The 23333-nt window shown below is 34.6% G+C and overlaps 2 protein-coding genes and 2 pseudogenes across 2 annotated transcripts; 2 read left to right on the top strand and 2 right to left on the bottom strand.

Annotated features, from left to right (window-relative positions):
- Nucleotides 1–2081: 2081 nt before the first annotated feature.
- On the bottom strand, nucleotides 2082–2552 carry LOC115985419. Its single transcript, XM_031108359.1, has one exon. It carries the CDS (start codon nucleotides 2550–2552, stop codon nucleotides 2082–2084), a length of 471 nt encoding a protein of 156 aa, XP_030964219.1.
- A 12-nt stretch (nucleotides 2553–2564) lies between these two features.
- LOC115985418 lies at nucleotides 2565–3405 on the bottom strand. Its single transcript, XM_031108358.1, has 2 exons — nucleotides 3023–3405; nucleotides 2565–2865 (listed from the first exon to the last, which is right to left on the bottom strand). Exons 1-2 carry the CDS (start codon nucleotides 3403–3405, stop codon nucleotides 2565–2567), a joined length of 684 nt encoding a protein of 227 aa, XP_030964218.1.
- An 11671-nt stretch (nucleotides 3406–15076) lies between these two features.
- LOC115987233 lies at nucleotides 15077–16277 on the top strand (annotated as a pseudogene).
- A 5463-nt stretch (nucleotides 16278–21740) lies between these two features.
- LOC115987348 lies at nucleotides 21741–22970 on the top strand (annotated as a pseudogene).
- The last annotated feature ends 363 nt before the right edge of the window (nucleotides 22971–23333 follow it).

Genomic DNA, 23333 nt, shown 5'->3' with positions numbered 1-23333 from the left:
TAAAATAATGCAAATAATTTAAAAAAAATTATGTTTAGTGTAAGACATTTGATAACTATGAATTTTAGTAAAAAAAAGCCCTAAAGGTAATGGTTAAGACATTTAATTCTTTACTAAGTAATTTTTTATATATGTTTTCATATATATATATATATATATATACACAAAAGAGTACACATATGAGACAACTAAAATGAATTTGTCCATGTAAGCAATTAAATCATTAACACGTGTATTTTTTTTTAAAAAAAAATTAATAATGACCGTTACAAGTTTACAATTTATAATTTGAGTATTTATTAATCTTTAACTTGGGGCCTTAATGCACTCGTTAACATAACCCTATAACTAAACTATAATAGTTTTATTGTCAAGTATACTTAATGGGGGTGAGGCTTAGGTCCAGTGCATGTAGCACTGGACCTATTAAGATGATGGCATATGTTCAAAAGTGGACACGTGTTATAATCCCAATAGGTCTGGTGCAATTGGACACTGGACCCAAACCTCACCCTACTTAATGAATATCAAGGCATTTTATAAGCAAGAATAGTTAATATTGTAACATTAACTAGAGGTATACTTAATGAGTATCAAGGCATTTTATGAGCAAGTGTAGTTAATGCTATAACATTAACTATATCTAGTTATTACTGTGAGACAATTTCATAAATGTAAGTATTATATGAACATATTTATTGCAAGAAATTCAATGTCTAAATTTAGAAAGAGAAGAGTTAATGGATGCCCTAAAAATATTTTTTTAAGAAGTACTTTTAGAAACTTTTTACTTGAAAAATAAAGTAATTTATTTTTTAACAGTTTTTTTTATTTTTTATTTTTCATAAAAATAATATTAAAACTTTATTAAAATGGTCTATTAAGAGATATCCTATGGGCACTCATTAGCGGGACCCATATAGAAAAAATATTTTCAAATACAATTAGACAAGATATTTAATATGAAAGTATACCTAATGTTGGGCATTTACTACACATATTTATTAATACTTTTATTAATGAGTGTAGAAAATGAAAATTGGCGAAATTGCAGTGACAAATTATGAGGTTTACTAAAATTACGTTAGCCTCCTCCCACTTTTTTATTTTTTATTTTGAAACAATCACTCCCCTTGTTTCAAACTTGGAGATTTGAACTCTGGTTCTTGCTCTTCATACCCCATAAACACTTATACTTGTGAAGTGACCATTTCATCATAGGTACGCAATAGTTCACTCACTTTTCTAAATAAAATACCATCATCACTTTAGTAGTTTAAAATTATGAAATCCACTAACATAATTGAAATTTTAATTTAGAAAACTTACATATTTTCTATTTTATCACTGTTTCGAAATGAGTTTACCATTTTTGCATCTATAATTAATGGTTCAGAAAAGGATAATAGAATTATTTTTTAATCAAAATTCAATAACAGAAAAACATCAAGAAATCAATATTGCAACATTCAAAATAACCCAGGAAAGAAAATATAAGATTACCCACCAGAAAACAACTCTGAAGAATATTATATAAACCTTAAGGTGGAGCACTAGTTTTCCCCGCTTAACAAATTTGAGTCTAATCCAAAGCTATCCACAAAACTACGAGAAGCTTTAACATAATTCATCAATTTGCAACAATGTACTTTCTTATTGTATGTTTATCAAGGCCAACGAAGGGTAAAGGTGAATGATATTTTGGAATGGTTCATCAAAAAAAGATTTTTTTGAATGGCAAAAACTTAGCAGCAACTCTAGGAATTTTTTCTAGGGGGCCAGCAAGGACAAAGAAGATGAATCTTGAGTAAGAGATAGATTTTGCAGTTTATTTGGTTTTCTTATTACAAATTTGTCTATAGTGCTGGAAAGAAAACAAAAGATAAATTAGAAGTTCATTTGATATATTGTTTTTTAATACAATAAACATATTAATTATCGTTGCTAAGATTAAAATTTAGAAATTATCTATTGTTTCTAAATACAATAAACATATTAATCAATTTTTTTTTTTTTTTGAAAGGGAAACGACATTCATTCATTTATAAAAGGCAAGCATTGTGATACAATTGTTCAATGAGTCAAGCAGGGGAATCCTCTATCCAATACAAATCCTCAATACTAGTTTTGGCATGTTGTGCTAACACATGAGCCACCTTATTACCACTACACCTTGTGTGAGAAATAGATACCCACTGCAGACCCCTAATAAGAAGTTTAATATCTTCCACGACATTCCCTAGCAGAGATATGTTGGCTTCTTGCGATGAAATAGCTTGCATTACATTAACATTGTCTCCCTCAAGAACCAACTTGGAAAAACCTGCGTCAATAGCAAATTCAACAGCCTTTCGACATGCTAACAGCTTACCTTCCTCACTACTATGTATTGTTGGCCCTCTTGCAGACATGGCTGCCATGACTTCGCCCTTGTAATTATGGATTATCACCCCAACACTGGTTTTGTTTAACTCAGAAAAAATTGCTGCGTCAAAGTTCAGCTTAAAAGCCGATTCTAGAGGTGGTTCCCAAACTGTCTTGCTGTTCTGCATAAGCGGTTCTGCTTAAAGTTGCTGTTGAGCATGTTTGTACTCTTCTAAATACTCTGCTGCCCTCTGATTAATAGTCCCTGGATCAATGAATTTGCCACCATGAATAACGCTGTTGCGCCTATTCCATATGAACCAAGCTTGAATCAAAAAGACTTCAACTTCCTCCAAAGACAATCGGTCTAGAAGGTACTCCAATAAGTGCAGCAAATCAGTCTGACCCGTGTATCCCTTCTGTAGAATTTTAACACTGCTAGCCCATACATCCTTTGCAACGGCACACTCCCAAAGTGCATGAATTGTTGATTCTGAACATCTACAACAAATCTGGCACCTATTATCTGATATAATCCTCTGCTTGGTCAGGTTTAATCTTGGCGGCAGAATATCATGACACGCTCTCCAGCCAAACATTTTGATCTTGTTTGGAATTTTTAAGCTTCCACAAGGCAACCCAAACATGCTTCCCATACCCCCCATTTGAACTTTTAGCCCCTCTCCCAACCTTTAAAACCTGTGGTGCAACCCTATATGCTGATTTAATAGTGAACTTGCCATTCTTATTATGCAGCCATGTAATGGAATCAGCCACACTCCTTCGACTAAGGGGAATTTTACATATTGCATCAGCCTCCTCCTTATGAAATAATGTCGTCACTACATCAATCCTCCATTCATGTAATTTATGATCAATGAGGTCAGCCACAACCCAACCTTCAACATCATCATTGGGCGGATGGAGTATTCTATGTGATGGAAAATTAGGAATCCACTTGTCACCGCGAACCCTGATTGAATAACCATTCCCCACTCTCCAACAATGACCAGGCTTGAGGATTGGTAGGGCTGCCAGCATGCTTTTCCATACATAGGAACTATTTGGTGATTCAACTGCCTCAAGAAAAGAAGTCCGTGGGAAGTATCTCGCTTTAAAACACTAATGGAGCAATGAGTCAGTTTCTTGGATCATTCTCCATCCTTGCTTGGCTAGCATGGCTAGATTAAATTCTCTAAGACACGAAAGTCCATTCCGCCATCTTTCTTTGAGATTGACAACTTATCCCAACTTCTCCAATGAATTTTTTTTTCATTCCCAACTTGTCCCCACCAAAACTTTGCGCATAAAGCATCTAGTTCATCACATAATTTCATTGGAATTTGAAATACACTCATCATATAAGTGGGAATAGACTGAGCCACCGCCTTTATGAGAATTTCTTTACCAGCTCTAGATAGAAGCATACCTTTCCAACCTTGTAACTTTTTCCACACTCTATCCTTTAAAAAGGAAAAAGTATGGTATTTGGCTCGCCCAATTAGAGAAGGTAGCCCCAAATATGATTCAAACCAGTCAACCTCCCTAACACCCAAGATCCTCAACACATCCTGTTTCTGACTATCTGTTGTATTGCTACTGAAATACACCGAAGACTATTAATCATTGTTGTTATAAGTGAACTTTAATTATTATTGCTTAAATGCTTTTATCTATTAGTTTATGTCTTTACTCATCACATTTATTTCATTTACCAATTCAACACAACTTTGACAATGATTGGTCTTTATAATTATATTGTGAAAAAATTTGTTGTGTTAATATTTGCATTTATCTTCACTCAATCATACCTTTGTCCCATGCCCCTTGTTTATTTTTTATTTTATTATATATTTTTTAGAATCAGCCATGTCACCACCCCAACAAAAACTCCTTACCCTACTTGTCTCTCCTATCCCACTCTATACTATGTAGATTTTCCCCACCTTGAAGAAGTGATGGGGGCAAGGATGAGTTTTCCTCGCTTGCCTCGACCTTGCCCCTGCCCTGAATGTATATACACATAATTTATTTAATATATTTTTAAATTAAATATTTTTTATACATGATAGCCAAAAAAAAAAAAATCTATACATATCCTAAATATAATTTATTTATTTTTGTATACATATTCTACTACCATCTCCAAACAATTGCCTCTCATTTTGTCAAAACCATTGCATTAAGATTAGTAAAATATAATCAACGCAACTTGAATTTTAACAGAAGAGAGACAAGACTACAATGGAGCATCTATGATCTGAAATGCCCCACCCTATTATTATCCCTATTTTTTAGAGGAAGCTAGGAGAATTGTATTGTTTCATCATTGTCAATTAGCAGTACAAAGGTGAGAGCACTTTCTCACCATATTATTGCTTATTGTTGACCATGAGTGGAAAATAAAGTAAAAACTAAAATATAAAAGTGTAAAGTTGTAATTCACAACTATGTCTTTTGTTGGCTTTAATTCCGTGACAAATTTTATTGTAATTTTATTCAATTTTTTGTACCCTGTATTTATTGTGGGATTTAATTGTAAGGGTTGTGTGATAGAGAGAGAGTGTGCGAAGACTCAAGCAATTGAAGACAGAAGAGTTTTCATGGGTAGCTCGCGACTAAGCATCCTGCGAAATGATGCATGTGCCCTGCACATGACTGGAATGCGAAGAGTCAGGACAGATGGAGACAGCTGTGTTTCGCGAGTAGCTCGTGAGTAAGGCCTTCCTGCGAGACACTAGCGAAACATTCTGTTTTGCTAGACTGTGCTATCTGATACACACTTTCTGTACCCACACTATATATACCCACATTACCTACAAAAGTTGAGGAGTGCTTCAAAGAGAAAACCCTAGCCACAAACCTTGAGAGTTAGAGATTGCTATACCCACAATCCTCTACACAATTGTTTGTGGATTTTCCTCAACTCCTACCTCTCCATTTCCATACCATTGAGAGGTTGATAGCCCAAACACTTACCACACCCTTGTAGAGTGTTCAGTGAGGTTTTGGTGCTACTGGGAAGCATCGGAAGAAGTCAAGGATGAAAGATGCAACATGGAGCTTGTTGCGGGATTCAAAGAGATAGACTAGACACGGTTCTGAGAAGCCTTATTGGAGTAGGAGCTTGGAAGGCTTAGGTACATCGGGTAGATTAGGCTTGGAGGGTCTCTTGCTAACCCATGTATCTCAATTGATTGTCTAGTGGATCGATTACCGCTCGGAGGGCGGCGGAGAGGTTTTTCGCTGAGTTCTTCGGTTTCCTCTTCGATATCACATTGGCGTGTTATCTTGTATTTGCATTCTTCTTCCCTACTCTTTTACCTTTGATTTTACTGTTGTGTTATAATGTTTATGGGTTAGAGTAGCTTGTTTGCTTATCCACTCACATTTACTCTATTCCGCACTTAGTATTAAGTTAGAGTAAAATCAATCGAGCCGTAACTTTAATTTGGGGGTCTAAATAGCTCGTGTTTTCACACATTTTCGAGCATTCAAAAATTATAAAAATATTGCTTGGAGTAATAGTAGACCAGAAGGCACAAGGCAGTGGGAAAACAATTCTACTGCTGTCAGTTTGGCACCAAAGTGAGTGATTAAAAACATCAACATTATTCCCTATAGTTTTTTATAAATATTATATTTCTTTGATGGCCTGTTTTGAATTTTGCAACACTAATTTCTTGACATTTTTCATACTTTTGTTATTAAATTTATATTAAAAATCTTTTACCTTTTGCTTTTCCATGAATTTAAGAAAAGAAAATCAGAATATCATTTGAAATCGGAAGGGTAAAAGCCAAATTACATAAATTATAATAATAATAATAATAATAATAATAATTATTATTATTATTATTATTATTTTACTTCTTTAATTTCGATTAGTGGATTTAACTTTGTTAAATCACGAGGGATATGAGTGTAGTTTATTTTGAAAAGTTATGAAGGTTTGTGTACAATTTGAAATAAAGGAGAAATAAATATAATTTGAGTAGACCTCAGGATAAGTCAGTGTAACGTTCCCAATGAAAAATTAAGATGCATTAAATGTTTGTAGCAATCGCATAGAATTTGGACATGCTTTTTGCAGGTATAACTTGGCAACCTCTTGCTATAAAAGCATAAGGGAAATGCATTTCAAGTTTAACCAAATAGCTTTTGTATGCACCAGAAAAATGAAACAAAGGATGATGTCCCATGTTCATTACGTTGTGTTTGTCCTTCTCTTATTATTTGGCCTAAGTAGCTCTTTTACATGGGTACCCAACCCATTTAGAACACAGTATGTACGAATTGTCAACAACCTCAACAATGAACTCCTTGACTGCCATTGTTAATCTGCAGATAATGATTGTTTGTTTTTAGACCCCTTAAAACACCACCAAATTAACCTAGTTAATTAGCCAAGTGATTACTTAGTCACATTATCAAATCTAGGTTAACACAAATATCATATTTTTGTAAAGTGCGAAAAATAAAGAACACAGCAATATGATAACCTAGGAAAACCAAACCGGTAAAAACCTGGGGAGGATTTAACCTAACTATCCTCAAGGTAAAACTGAATTCACTATGAAAGAATTGAAGTTTACACAATAGTGACTTAGACCACTAACATCCTATTGCTACCTCGAGTAGGAAACTTACTATCACGACCACGTGACAGCTCTGAGTTTGCGGACTACTTCTTTCTTGGATTCCCAGCAAGTACAAGCACTCCCGCTTGTGTATCTTGAAGCTCTTGAAACAGCAACTGAATTGATTATCAAGTTCTTGACATAATCTTGAATCTTGGAAACCCTAAGTATGTGTGAAGGCAAACACCTCTAGATATCACAAAAGATTCACACACACAACATAAGGAGCAACCTAAAACGTGGCTAGGGTTTTCCCTTTTATACCTAGGGCAAAACATAAAACCCTACATGTCAAACGGGCTTGGGTTGAGTTGGAAATTCTGCAGAAAAACAATCTGCACGACTTTCGACTGATCAAGTCTAATTCTAGATCGATTGAACCAAGCAGATTTACACAGTAAATCCTACAGCAACTCAATTCCAACTTTACATAAAAGCATATAATTTGAGCAAGTCTAAACATGATTTAAACATTTTGATCATGGTTTGCCAATATTACAAAATAGAGTTCTAATACATTAGTTCTTAATTCCTTAGAACCTAACAGTGATTTAGGTTTGAAAACCCTTCAACCTAAAGGAGAGTGGGAATTCTCTTTTCATCCTAACTTTTAAGGAACGACACTTTTCTATCGCTATTTTTTTTAAAGGAGCTTCCATGCCGCTTTTGATGTATATGCTGCAACCTATAAGTGGAAATGGGCTTGTGGTGGAGACCATTGCATTTGGATTGTACAAGAGGATGGATTTTACTAATATCAAATACAAAAGGATGAGAATGTGAAGAAGCATGATTGGGAAAAAAATATATGAATGTGATCAAAATTGTACATATCAAAATAAATAAAAGTCACATTTTGATGAGCAAAATTTTTTTTGATTTTGCCATCTAATTGAAATTGTATTCTAATTGATATCGGTCTTGGCTCAACTAGTAGTGCAATTAGAAATTTTTTTTGAGAGGCTAATCTATATATATATAAAAAGAATGTTAAATCCAAAGAATAACATACACACACACGCTCACACACACACACTATATATATATATATATATATATATACAAGACAAAGTTTAGCTACAAAATTGGTTATAGCATAAGGCTATAACCTTACTCAATAAAATAAATATTATTACATATTTTGAAAATCTAACCGTTGAATTACATGTTCTTTACACTCTTAATACACATGTAAATTATTGTGTCAATTAGATGTTATTTACTATATGATCTATAAACTTATATTTTATGTATAATTTTAAACTACAAAAACTTGCAATTTAAACAATTTATTGATGACATAGCTATTGATTTTTAATTTTCTATAAATTTTACAGGTATGGGGGATATAAGAAAAATATTTAATCTAATGATGGATTTGTCAAAATTCAAATCAAATAAAAAAATATTAAGGTTGTTGCCTAAGGCTACAACAAATTTTGTAGCAAAACTTTGTACAATCAACTTAATGTAACTTTAAGTAATCCTACACCACCCAATAACTTATTAAAGAATTCATATTTTGAAAATATCATTGTTGGATTACATTTTCTATATGTTCTTAACAATCTTGCCAATTTTCATGTTCATTGGATAGTATTGACCATTCGATCCATAAATTCAACTTTTATGCATTATTTTAAACTATAGAAACTTAAATTTAAACAATTAATTGATGACATGAATATCAATCTTTGAACACCTTGAAATTTTACAAGAATGGAGAATATGGATTTGTCAAAATTTGCATCAAATTAAACAATATTAAGTGGTGTAATATTGCTTAAAGTTACACCAAGTATAACTTGAACCCAACTATATATTTATATATATATATATATATATATAGAGTTGGTTTCAAGTTACATGGTATAACTTTAAGCATATATAGTGTATGTAGAATTGTAGCAATACATAATACGAGTTACATGCTATTTTAAAAAAAAAAAAAAAAATTTTATAAACAAAAAGTCAATTTATTAACGTGATTTAAAATCTACTAAAATTTTCAAAGTGAGTTGCTAATTATGAAGTATGTGATAAGTGCCAACAAACAAAGCTCACAATAACACTAATCAAGATTGATTACAAATAGTAACCTACCATTAATTACTTTGAACACAATTGAAATTCTAATCCACATCAATATCACTTTTCAAGATTAATTTCTTATCGAATATATACTGACTTTTTCCCAAACGAAGATGATCTCTCTCTCTCTCTCTCTCTCTCTCTCTCTCTCTCTCTCCCTACAAAACAAAGGGATTAACAAGAATTAGATATACATAGAAGAATACACTAACACCACCGACCAACAGAAAAGTATTTTTTTTTTTTACACTTTACATGCATTTAATTTATCTTTCAAATATACGTACTACTAGTCACTAACCCGTGCGATGCATGGGATAGTTAAATAAAAGTTAAAAGTGTTTATTTTGCTTAAAGATCTGTGACTTGACTTTAAAAAATTTATAACTTGAAATGAATGAAAATACATAATTTTTTTGTTCAATATAATGCTTTAGAAAAATTCATTTTCTTTCATATCATTGGTTACACATAACACATTCCGTCGTGGGATATTCTATGGTGATGACTTCACACAATACTCAACTATAATTAAATTTACTTTCCACCACCAATCTAATCTATGTTATCTTGATAGTAGATCTACAAATTGAATTCTCATATCCTCCATCATTTAGAAGGTAACTGAAGCAGTGATTGTATTTAATGTATAAATTTTATTCTTTTACAATATAAAATTATTAAAATAATTAAATAAAATCTAATGTTTTGGAAATTTTTTGAAATAGAATTTTAATTTTTTTAAAACTTAGTTAATAGAGTTTCTATTTTACCTAACAGTGAACTATCACAATTAATGAGAATTTAACCATTTTTTACAAAGAGAAGATAACCATAGGCCCAATTTTTATTTTATAGCATAGGATGTTATAGTTAGATTTGTACCATGTGTAATACGTTAGTTCATTATGATAGTTCCAAATAATATCCTAATACTTATCTATTTGGGTTTTCTTTTTAATGATGCCATAAAGGATGGAGTTTAATAGAAGTCATTTATGACCCATCATATAATTTTTTTTTTTTTAAATGTTCTTTCAAAAGTCTTTTAATTGTATAATTTTTTTAATCATAAAATATATTCTATCTAAACTCTAAAGGAAAACATTCAGAATGATCACATTATTGATACCATATCATGATGGTTGCAAATAGCAATATTATTATTCATGATTAATAGATGAACAATGAAACTATGATAGAGTCTATTTGATATATATTTAATTTTTTTTAAAGGATGAATATATTGGTAGAGTCTATTTGATATAAAATTTAAATCCTATTAAAGTTAAAAATGATATATATTTGTTAAGTCTTATTTGATATAATTATCGAGTTTAAATCCTATTGAAATTATAATTTCTAATCAACGTTAATATAAAAAAAAAAAAAAATTGAAAGAAAGAATAGAAAGAAAATGTGATTGATAAATATAAGGAAATATGATAGAATTTTTATTTATTTTTAAATGTCATTAATGTAGAAATTATCAAATTAATGGAGATATATTCCGTTTTTGGGTATAGATTTATATTAATGGAGTTATCATATAGTTTGTTAAGATTATCTAAAAATTCCCTGATTAGGTGATAATTTAGGTGCCCTTTAAGTATAGTAGTTGTATGGCACCAAACAACTAAATTGATTTTTTTTTTTTTTAAAGAATAAATTTTATGCAATTTGGTGCTATAAAATTGAAATAATTAAATTGAATTAAATCAAATTATAAAATTATAAATAAAAAATGCTGATGTGGAAAATTGTGGAGAGGTTAACCAAAAGTCAAAGGCTTTGGTTTTATATATATGTAAATAGATTAGTTTGGTTGTGTATACTATAGCTGTTTGCCTTTTTTTTTTTTTTTTTTTTTTTGGGTAAATAGTTTAACAATGCCAAAATAACAAGGGTTGTAAGATTAAAAGGAAGATACATTTTGAAGTAGCAACAATTTATCTATTAGTAGTGTCATTCATTAGAGTTAAAAACAATTTCAAGTGATTGCAAGAATGAACAAGACAGATCTATATTGCTTGGGTTTGAAAGCAAGTCCACTTATCTACAATTTTAGCTTTTTGATAATTGGCTAATTTCATTAACTATCCCTGAGGTTTGGACAAATACCAAGCAAGTCTAAAACTTTTCAAAACCAACCAATTAGTCCCTATGCACAACTTGGCCCCTAGACGACGTCAAGAACATTAACCATTCTTGACTCTCTCTCTTTTGTTGCTTCTCTTACTCCTCTCTCATTTTATCTCAGACATAAAAAGAAAACCCACCATAGCCCACAGATCTACTAGTTAAGACCACAGCCACCACCTCACAACCATCAGTACAAAGCTCACCACTACAAACCAAAACCATAAATCAGAACTCAAACCATCGCAAACCCACACTCACAGCCACCCAAATCAAACCAATCCAAACACCCACGGCCAAACCAAACTACATTAAACTAATTCCAGCCACACAAACCACCCAACCATGTAGATCTAAAAGGACACCCAACAAAAACAATATCCAAGTAGAAGAGAGATCAAGTTTGAATTCATACCCACAAAAAAATTGTTCACATACACAACACCCAAAAAACACACACACCGTTCATAAACCCACACCTAGAAATACCAAAAATTTAATAAAAACACCTCTCTTCTCAAATCTAAACCCATCATTAATGAGACCCCCAAATAGAAAACCACCACCACCATTTCAAAATGACAAAAAGAAAACCAACCCATAGAGAAATACCAAATCAAACCCAAGAAACCCAACAAATACTATACACAAACTGATCCTCAACCATAGAGTAGAGAAACCAAGGTTTACCAGAGATCATGGTGGGTGAGGGTTATGCTGACTGGTGGCTATGGATCATGTTGACTGAGTTTAGGTGGTCATGGTGGTTCGAGAGAGACACAAGATAAGAGAAAATAGAGAATGTGTTCATTTCAATCTTTGGTCTGATAATGTGCCAAATCAATTATTTTGGCACCAAGAATATGACAACAAGAAGAACAACTGTGGGTTGTGGTGGGTATTTTTTAGTCTGAGATCCATGAGAGAGGGACGACAGATAAGAGAGGAGAGGAAAAAAGAGTAAGAGAGTGTGAGTAACGTCTTTGACACCGATTAAGGACTAAATTATGCGCAGAGACTAAATTGTTTTATTTAAAAAAAAATTGGACTTGCTTGGGATTTGCCCAAACCTCAGGGGTAGTTAATAAAATTTACCCTAAATAATTCTATTTAGGCACTGTTAATTGAAGTGATATATTTATTTACAATTACATTTGTGCATTTTGCAATCTTTTACTATTTCTTTAGTCATTCAACAATATTAGATCTTTTTTTTTATTCTAACATATGTTCATTTAGTAGACGTCATTAAGATCCTTCTGGGGCATTTTGAATGAAAAATAACAATACTTTTTCATTAAGATCCTTCTTGAGGCACAAGTAAATTTAATTCAATTTTTAGTCCTTTGGTGTGCCAGCAAATATGGTTGGACTTCACTCTAATATTGAAATTTTGATGACTCTTTTTTAAATTCGATAGCTATAATGGAGGAGTGAGATTTAAACCTTTGATGCTTTGAAAAAAATCAAGATATGCTAACTAGTTGTGTTACAAGGCCCTTGACATATAATGAGCTTCTTAGATATTTCCTAAAATAAATCTTAAGTTTTATTTTAACGTTACAACTCACAACCAAACTTACAAATAGGTTTAGTTATTCAATCACAACATATTTTATTCCTTGTAATAAAGATTACAATTCCAATTATAATCCTCATTTAGTGTACCAAATTTGCCCTAAGTTTTGTCCAAAAATTAATATAGAGAATAATGAAGCCACGAAAAAGTTTGTGAATTGATTCACTAGAGAGAGAGGGAGGAGTGACAAGGAGGAGATTTTTTTTTTTTGGGGAGGGGGGTTTAGGAATTTTATTTTATTGTTATGTATTTATTATGTAGGTTAAAGGAATAGTTATTATAGCCATTTTTAGTATGAAACTATTTATTTCTAAGGAAAAATATTACTTGTATTAAAAATACAACCAAACAATTGAATAATTATTGGCGAAACTACAATATTAGTACCTGAAGTTTATCTTATGAGCACAATTGGTCCCTTAAGAAAGAAAGTAAGATCTGGGGAGTTTTTGAGTTTTTCGTAGAACGTCGCCTGAGATGGACAGTCCAGCTTGCCTGGGTGGGTGGTCACTGAAGAGACACCAACAATGAAAATTGATTTTTTTTTTTAAATGTTTTGGTGTTTTATTTATTTTTTTATATTTTAAATATGAATAGATTATTAACTTAAAATTGATTTGTAAGTTTTTCTTCAAAATAGCTTATGTGTCATAGTTACACGATTGTAAAAATCTTGTAGTAAAAGTGTAGATCTTGAAATAGTTTTAGCATTTTAATATATAAAAAATGTCACATTAATTGAAAAAAAGATATGTCAATGCTCCGTTAGTCACATAGGCATTAACACTAATGACAGTTAACAAAAGGACTAACATTGTTAAATTTTTAAATTTAAGGGATCAATTGTGCTCACTTGCAAATTTAGTATACGGTAGCCATGATGTCTGTTGGTTCATATTGGTGGGAATGGATGCCTTAATGACTGGTTTGTAACTTAGCCTTTTGATTCTATATTTAAAATATTTTTTATTTAATTTATATATTTATATATATATAATTTTTTTTTTTGAGAACCATTTAATTTATAGTATATATTTAATACTTGAATTTATTTTATATATACAAATAATTTTTATTAAACGTGCAACGCATGAGTATAACATTACTTAATGGCAATAGCCAAGCCCTTGAACTAACCCTTCTTAAAACCAAAGAAGTTTAAAACACCATCAACACGCAACAAATCAGCACTAATTATAATTGGGGCACTAACAGGCTGTGATATATATGGTCAAGATTGAAGAGTCTCAAGCTTTCTGTGGATCTGACAATGGCTTGCAACAGCGTTGGCCCAGAATGTGGTCGGACTACTGATTCAAGGGTCAGGGCAGACAAGTGTCAGTCAATTGGTCCAATTATCTCTTTCATCATCATCTAATTATTCAGCTGAGAAATCAGTAATCAATTCAAACTAATCAAGTTTTGTCACTCTCAAAATGTTTACCACACTAGCATATGCTTTATCGAATCAATACCGAAAATCAAGCAATAGGCATATAACAGAAATGGCAGGGGGAGTAGAGTCATTGGTTTGTTCTTTCATGCTTGATTGGCGGAGGTCAACGTGCCAATCTGTTATTTTCTGGCTGGTTAACCAAGAACTAATTAGTACCAGATTAGTCTTAGTCTCTTATTATTTTAGCATAAAGAGTGCTTCATGTATTGTGATTTGTTGATTCTACACAATAGTCTATTTACTTACTATAATAACTAGAAGCTTGTTGAATTGTACCTTTATCACTGAAATAGTTGTACTTAAAGTCGTTATTCACAGTTCTTGCTATTACTTGAAATACTTTTTGAACTATGACAACCATATCAGCAATTATTAAGTGCAGTAATATTGGGAAACTAGGAAAGAAACAACCGCAAGAACCGCTAGTCATTGGCATCACCCTTTACATAGTCTGAAAGAGAGAACTTACATGGATTGAAAGGGAATACCACATGCAAGGGGGAGTATCCCTTCGTATACTACACGAAGAACAATAGCTAGCAACAACCTACAGCCAGCGGTATAGAAACTCTCTAGTTTGACATGTTGGCTGGGTTCCCATGTTACTTAAATTTGATCATTCAAAACCTTTATCAGCAATCAGCATCCCTCAAGAAAGGATTCTGATTCAAGTGTCAACTTTAACTTGCCCAGCACGATGGGAAAAAGGGGTCCCATTCCAACCCAAGATGCACTTCACAATGGGGATGCTAATCTCCTATAAATAGGGTAAATGTGTGTTTTCTTTCTCACCAATTATCAATCACATAGAGCCATTAACAAAGAACTCTCTTCGGTCTGTAAAACAATGGCTTTAATACATGGAAAAAAACTTATCATAGTCTTGTTGTTGATTTTGGAGACTTCCACATATCAAGCCATGTCCCGCACATTACTTGAAGACTCCATTGCTGGGAGATATCAGCAATGGATGGCTAAGTATGGACGCAACTACGAAGATGATGCTGAGAAGGAAAAGCGTTTCAAGATATTCAAGGACAATGTTGAATACATAGACAAAGTCAACAATGAAGGGAATCGCACTTACAAGTTAAGCGTCAACGAATTTGCAGACTTAACAACTGAAGAATTCATTGCTACTCGTACTGGATACAAGATTTCCTCCCAGCCCAGTTCACCCAAAACCTCATTCAGATATGAAAACCTGACTGAAATTCCAATGACTATGGATTGGAGAGAAAAAGGAGCTGTTACCCCCATCAAAAACCAAGAACAGTGTGGTAAGAGAATAATAACGTTGTATGAAACTAAAACCTAGTTTAGCCTTATTTGCTATATTTATTTTTGTCCTAACAAGATTTCTGTTATGATTGATTCCTATGTAGGATGTTGCTGGGCCTTTTCAGCTGTGGCAGCAGTAGAGGGGGTCACCCAGATCAAAAATGGCAACAAAATCTCCCTTTCCGAGCAACAACTAGTGGACTGTGTGGAAGGCAGTAATGGTTGCAATGGTGGTCTCATGGATTATGCCTTTGAATATATAATACAGAACCAAGGACTCGCCTCAGAGGAAAACTACCCATATCAGGCTATGGATGGAACTTGTGACCAGCAAATGGCATCTAATATTGTAGCTTAGATAAGTTCATATGAAGACGTACCTTCCAATAATGAGGAGGCATTACTGCAAGCAGTAGCCAACCACCCAGTTTCAGTTGCCATAGAAGGTTCTAGTCCTGACTTTAAGTCCTATTCCAGTGGAGTTTTCACAGGAGAATGCGGGACCAATTTAGACCATGCCGTTACTGTAATCGGGTATGGAATGAGTGATGATGGTACCAAGTACTGGTTAATCAAGAATTCATGGGGCACCACCTGGGGTGAGAGTGGCTACATGAGGATTCAGAGAGATACTGGAGCACCAGAAGGTGTTTGTGGCATTGCCAAGAAACCTTCCTATCCGGTGGCTTAGGTACTCCAACGGTGACAGATCAAGTCACCTATAAGTATTTCTCTTTCTTTCACTATATGTATGTTAAATTTATTATAGCATCGAAAATACCTGTTTAGCTACTTGTATCATCAAAATTGGAACCAAGTATTAAATAAGCTAGCCTAGTTGCTACGTTTCCCATCAAAATAAAGCATGAAGCAAACCGAAGGAATGATAATAAAATCTTTCGACCGAATTCCGCACATTATGACGAACTAAATAATCTAAAATGGGAATGATAACAGTGAGATCTCAAACCAACTTTTTGAACAAAGAAACATTATAACGACATTACTACCAGTAATTTAGTTTTCTTCTAATAACTTCGAGTCTAGTCATAAACATAAACCTATTCTCAGGAGATTATAGATAAGAATTTGATGAGTGATAGACCAAAAACGAGTTGACCCCTTGTGATAAATTAACCAATTAATCTAGCAAAGTGAATTAATTAAGTTAATTAACATGCAAACGCGTGGTAGTACAAACAAATCACCAATAAACTAATTATACAGCGGAAAATAAATAACACGGTGATTTGTTTACGAATGGGGAAAAACTAACGGCAAAAACCCCACCGGGTGATTTTCAGGTCACCACTCCCAAAACTCCACTATTATCACAGCAAACGGTTACAAGTAAAGAAATCTCAAGTACCTTACCAACCTACAGTTGAACCCTTACCCCAATACCCAATTGCACTTATTCTGTAGTGATAGTTCCCCTTTCGATGCACGGCTCCTGTAAGGTTGAATTTAATCAACCATTTTATTGGCTTTATTCCGTGCCAAATTTGCTTGTATTTTAGCATTTAGTAACCCTGTATTTAGGTGGGTTTGATGTAAGGGTAGTGAGTGAGATAGAGTGTTGATTGCTCAAGAGTGTGCAAGAAAACAGAGACTCGCGGCTTGCTTTCGTGGGTAGCTCGCGGTTTCAAGTTGCCAAACGCAGCACACGTGCCAAGCGTGCCAGAAGGTGAACAGTCATGCTACCTGGAGCACTACAGGACAAAACATGACAACTGGGCATACAGTTATCGCGCGTCTGGGTCTCGCGACTTAGTCAAGTTGCGAGGCTAAGCCGCGAGCCACCCCTATTTTGTAAAACTTGATGTTTCACATTCCTCTCTCACTCCAGTATAAATACCCCTTATACCCACAAATGTATGAAAGCTTTCAAAGAGAATTTTGAGAGAGAAACCCTAAAGAAAAACAAGATTGATTCACCAACAATCTATACATTAGAGTCTCTTCAAATTCCTCAACTCTCTTCCTCTCCATTGTCAAATTCTTGAGAGGCATTTTACCAAAACCTTGTTCTCACCATATTCATCACTGTGAGAGGGTTGTTTGGTTTGCTGGGAAGCAGTTAAGAAGGAACCAATCTACATTGGTTGATGCTATGGTCTAGTAGCGGAATCCGGGAAGTTAGAAAAGAAAAAGGTTCGGCGCAACCTCATTGGAGCAAGAAGCTTGGAGGGCTTAGGTGCACTGGGTAGATTAGGCTTGAAGGGTCTATTGTTGTCCTTGTATCCTAACTACATTTTCTAGTGGATTGTTTACCGCTTGGAGGGCGGCGGAGAGGTTTTACGCCGAGGGCTTCAGTTTCCTCTTCGATAACACATCGCGTGTTGTCTTTGTGTTTGCATCTTCCTTCCCTTTTATCTTTGCCTTTTATTATCTGCTGTGGGTTGTGATTTTAATTTGGCGTAGATAGCATATCCAATTCTATATTATAGCGTATGTTCATTTTCCGCACACTAGTTGTTTGACATAATGCTTGAATTGGTTCATTTGTAAATTGGGGATCTAAACGTTCAAGGGTATTTATACACATAATTGAACTTTCAGCTCCCAAGTACGCGACTAACCAATTGCGTGGATCCCAATACGCAACTTCAATCACCAACTAAGAAGGTTGTTGACTGCAAAGTTCTTCAGTTCATCCACACGATGAAGATCAAGAAGATGTTTGGTCACAAAACCCTATGGTGCACATACACAGCAACTTCTTTAAGAGAAAGAGATGAACTAGGGCAAGAACTTCGTCTTCGGTCACAATTTGCTTGAACAGAGTTTGCTCAATGCTTATGCAACTTGTGAACTGTTTGACAGCCCTTAAAACAATCCTTTTATATGTTTAGGGTTAGGAGAAAAGAAGTCCAAAGACACATTCATGGATCCCAAGAAAATCAGATCAGAAATTTGAAATTCTTAAACCTCAACAGATAGAAGGTGTCGAGCAGCTATCGAGAAGGTGTCGAGCACACGGGCTGAACAGCTTCCTTAAACCTCGACACATGCTAGCTGTCGAGCTTTAGTAACTCTGCACTTTCAGCTTGTTTTCTTGGACAGACTTGAAGGCTTTAACACTTGATCTTGAAACATGGTTTCTTGAAGTATTTAAACACATCCTAAATCTACCCAATTACAAGTAAAGTGCGTTTTGTCAAAAGATAAGCCAATTACATAAAATCATGACATATGTTCTTAACATGTGAAACACATATGTCCTAACAATCTCCCCCTTTGACAATCCGTGACAAAACCACAACAAACAAATAAGCATATGAGAGAAGTCATAAATCACTCAACTCATATTTACCTGTTGAATACAATAAAATCTATCCTAATACAAACTCTTGAAAAACTTTGCAAGAAGAGAGTTTATGACAAGTAGACTTTGACAACCTGTATTTCTAAAACACTTTAAACAAAACTCATTAAGGCATCTTTGTGTGAAATGGAAATAATAGATTGTATACAAGTAATAAGAGGCATGTGCATAAAGAGAGAAAATAAACAACACATGTAAAGGGTAGGTGAAAGAAACATACATTCACATATAAAGAGAATAAGTACAATGTATGTGTAAAAATGGTCACAAGACCTAATGTACAAGAACAATGTATCTAAAAAAGAAAGAAAAGAAAAGATACATAATATCCTCACTACATCCCTCAAAACATATCAACACTCCCCCTAACAAAATGGTCCTACACTAACTCTCCCCCTAAGAATGACTACTCTCATATCCAAAACTACTTCCCCTTTTTGTCACAAGTGACAAAGGGTAAGAGTGTCAAGTAGACATCTCATTGGTAGAGCTAGCTTCTCCATCATCATCATCTTCAGAAGCATCATCGTCATCACCATCATCATCATCAAAATTAGAACCAACAGAAGGTGGTGAAGGAGTAGCCTCGGGAGCAAATCCGCCCATGGTTGCCTACCGTTGAGCGATACGGCCAACACGGATGTTCATCTGATAGATCTCTGTAGATAGTGTATCTAGACGAGCATCCATGCGCTGAAGCTGCGCCATGATGTCTCCTAGAGTCACATTGCCCGAAGAAGAGGAGGGAGCGGATGTGGATGGAGCAGAATGGAACGGAGCTGAACGGGAGGGAGAAGCTACTAAATCCGTCTGCCATGACCAAAACTGGCGGAACAGAAAAATGGCGTAAGATCCTCGTGATAGCGGAAGGAAAGATGAGCTTATCACAAGACGTCGAATCTAGATGAACATCTATAATAGAAAGAATGAAATGAAAAGGGAAGTCTATAGTAAGATGCTCAAGAAGAGACAATAAAAACCGAGCACGAGACTTTGTGATGGAGTTGTAGTGAGAGAGTGGATGGAGTACAAAAGTCATCACCATGTTTATGAATCTAGGACCTTTAGCAAAAGGCCTACATGGTGTAAACTGACGATCAACCCAATCAGAAGGGCGCTCGTAGAAAGCAGCCATGAGCTCATCTTTGGACACAGTCCGCAGGCGCTCACAACTAGGATAGTTAGGAAACTCTATCCTAGGAACCCGAAGCACATCCCAACAAGCTCCGGTGTGACAGGAATGCATATATCTCGAATGCAAGTGAGGAAAAGAGATACTAAACGATCAATCCCGTGCATGTTGGAGTAAAACTCCTAGATAAGCACGAGAGGACAAGTGACCGGGACATCACACAGTGACTCCCATTCCCGACTGTGAATGACAGTGGGAAGGTCAGTGTCGGCGAAGTCCGCCAAAATGACTTGAAACTTGAAACTTGAGAGACCAATAACGCTTACAGGGTAAACTTCAAGGACCAATAATGTAGTTTCTCCATAATTATTCATAAGAAATATGTATTACAATATATAGCCTATTATAGCGTACAGAATTAATGTACCTTAAGTTTTTGAATCTTAAGCTTCAATGTCTTGCAAATTTAGTATATGGTAGCCATGATGTCTGTTGGTTCATATTGGTGGGAATGGATGCCTTAATGACTGGTTTGTAACTTAGCCTTTTGATTCTATATTTAAAATATTTTTTATTTAATTTATAGTTTTTTATTTTATTTTATTTTATTTTTTTTGGAGAACCAAAGAAGTTTAAAACACCATCAACACGCAACAAATCAGCACTAATTATAATTGGGGCACTAACGGGCTGATATGGTCAAGATTGAAGAGTCTCAAGCTTTCTGCGGATCTGACAATGGCTTGCAACAGCGTTGGCCCAGAATGTGGTCGGACTACTGATTCAAGGGTCAGGGCAGACAAGTGTCAGTCAATTGGTCCAATTATCTCTTTCATCATCATCTAATTATTGAGCTGAGAAATCAGTAATCAATTCAAACTAATCAAGTTTTGTCACTCTCAAAATGTTTACCACACTAGCATATGCTTTATCGAATCAATACCGAAAATCAAGCAAAAGGCATATAACAGAAATGGCAGGGGGAGTAGAGTCATTGGTTTGTTCTTTCATGCTTGATTGGCGGAGGTCAACGTGCCAATCTGTTATTTTCTGGCTGGTTAACCAAGAACTAATTAGTACCAGATTAGTCTTAGTCTCTTATTATTTTAGCATAAAGAGTGCTTCATGTATTGTGATTTGTTGATTCTACACAATAGTCTATTTACTTACTATAATAACTAGAAGCTTGTTGAATTGTACCTTTATCACTGAAATAGTTGTACTTAAAGTCGTTATTCACAGTTCTTGCTATTACTTGAAATACTTTTTGAACTATGACAACCATATCAGCAATTATTAAGTGCAGTAATATTGGGAAACTAGGAAAGAAACAACCGCAAGAACCGCTAGTCATTGGCATCACCCTTTACATAGTCTGAAAGAGAGAACTTACATGGATTGAAAGGGAATGCCACATGCAAGGGGGAGGTATCCCTTCGTATACTAGACGAAGAACAATAGCTATACCGCTAGCAACATCCTACAGCCAGCGGTATAGAAACTCTCTTGATTGACATGTTACTTAAATTTGATCATTCAAAACCTTTATCAGCAATCAGCATCCCTCAAGAAAGAATTCTGATTCAAGTGTCAACTTTAACTTGCCCAGCACGATGGGAAAAAGGGGTCCCATTCCAACCCAAGATGCACTTCACAATGGGGATGCTAATCTCCTATAAATAGGGTAAATGTGTGTTTTCTTTCTCACCAATTATCAATCATATAGAGCCATTAACAAAGAACTCTCTTCAGTTTGTAAAACAATGGCTTTAATACATGGAAAAAAACTTAGCATAGTCTTCTTGTTGATTTTGGAGACTTCCACATATCAAGCCATGTCCCGCACATTACTTGAAGACTCCATTGTTGGGAGATATCAGCAATGGATGGCTAAGTATGGACGCAACTACGAAGACGATACTGAGAAGGAAAAGCGTTTCAAGATATTCAAGGACAATGTTGAATACATAGACAAAGTCAACAATGAAGGGAATCGCACTTACAAGTTAAGCGTCAATGAATTTGCAGACTTAACAACTGAAGAATTCATTGCTACTCGTACTGGATACAAGATTTCCTCCCAGCCCAGTTCACCCAAAACCTCATTCAGATATGAAAACCTGACTGAAATTCCAATGACCATGGATTGGAGAGAAAAAGGAGCTGTTACCCCCATCAAAAACCAAGGCCAGTGTGGTAAGAGAATAATAACGTTGTATGAAACTAAAACCTAGTTTAGCCTTATTTGCTGCATTTGTTTTTGTCCTAACAAGATTTCTGTTATGATTGATTCCTATGTAGGATGTTGCTGGGCCTTTTCAGCTGTGGCAGCAGTAGAGGGGGTCACCCACATCAAAAATGGCAACAAAATCTCCCTTTCCGAGCAACAACTAGTGGACTGTGTGGAAGGCAATCATGGTTGCAATGGTGGTTTCATGGATTATGCAATATATAATACAGAACCAAGGACTAGCCTCAGAGGAAAACTACCCATATCAGGCTATGGATGGAACTTGTGACCAGCAAATGGCATCTAATATTGTAGCTCAGATAAGTTCATATGAAGACGTACCTTCCAATAATGAGGAGGCATTACTGCAAGCAGTAGCCAACCACCCAGTTTCAGTTGCCATAGAAGGTTCTAGTCCTGACTTTAAGTCCTATTCCAGTGGAGTTTTCACAGGAGAATGCGGGACCAATTTAGACCATGCCGTTACTGTAATCGGGTATGGAATGAGTGATGATGGTACCAAGTACTGGTTAATCAAGAATTCATGGGGCACCACCTGGGGTGAGAGTGGCTACATGAGGATTCAGAGAGATACTGGAGCACCAGAAGGTGTTTGTGGCATTGCCAAGAAACCTTCCTATCCGGTGGCTTAGGTACTCCAACGGTGACAGATCAAGTCACCTATAAGTATTGCTCTTTCTTTCACTATATGTATGTTAAATTTATTATAGCATCGAAAATACCTGTTTATCTACTTGTATCATCGAAATTGGAACCAAGTAATAAATAAGCTAGCCTAGCTGCTACGTTTCCCATCAAAATATAGCGTGAAGCAAACCGAAGGAATGATAATAAAATCTTTCGATCGAATTCCGCACATTATGACGAACTAAATATTCTAAAATGGGAATGATAACAGTGAGATCTCAAACCAACTTTTTGAACAAAGAAACATTATAACGACATTACTACCAGTAATTTAGTTTTCTTCTAATAACTTCGAGTCTAGTCATAAACCTATTCTCAGTAGATTATAGATAAGAATTTGATGAGTGATAGGCCAAAAACGAGTTGACCTCTTGTGATAAATTAA

The sequence above is a fragment of the Quercus lobata genome, chromosome 4 (assembly GCF_001633185.2).
Source record: "Quercus lobata isolate SW786 chromosome 4, ValleyOak3.0 Primary Assembly, whole genome shotgun sequence".
Classification (NCBI taxonomy): Eukaryota; Viridiplantae; Streptophyta; class Magnoliopsida; order Fagales; family Fagaceae; genus Quercus; species Quercus lobata.
Note: the sequence above shows the minus strand (reverse complement) of the source record. Positions and strands in the feature narration are given on the sequence as shown.

What these genes read in the sequence shown, in the direction of transcription:
- LOC115985419 (XM_031108359.1), bottom strand. Translation starts at nt 2,552, where the DNA reads ATGCAGAACAGCAAGACAGTTTGGGAACCACCTCTAGAATCGGCTTTT.
- LOC115985418 (XM_031108358.1), bottom strand. Translation starts at nt 3,405, where the DNA reads ATGCTGGCAGCCCTACCAATCCTCAAGCCTGGTCATTGTTGGAGAGTG. An exon ending in GCTAAAAGTTCAAATGGGGG is followed by an intron (nt 2,866 to 3,022) that starts GTATGGGAAGCA and finishes GATTTGTTGTAG; the next exon opens with ATGTTCAGAATCAACAATTC.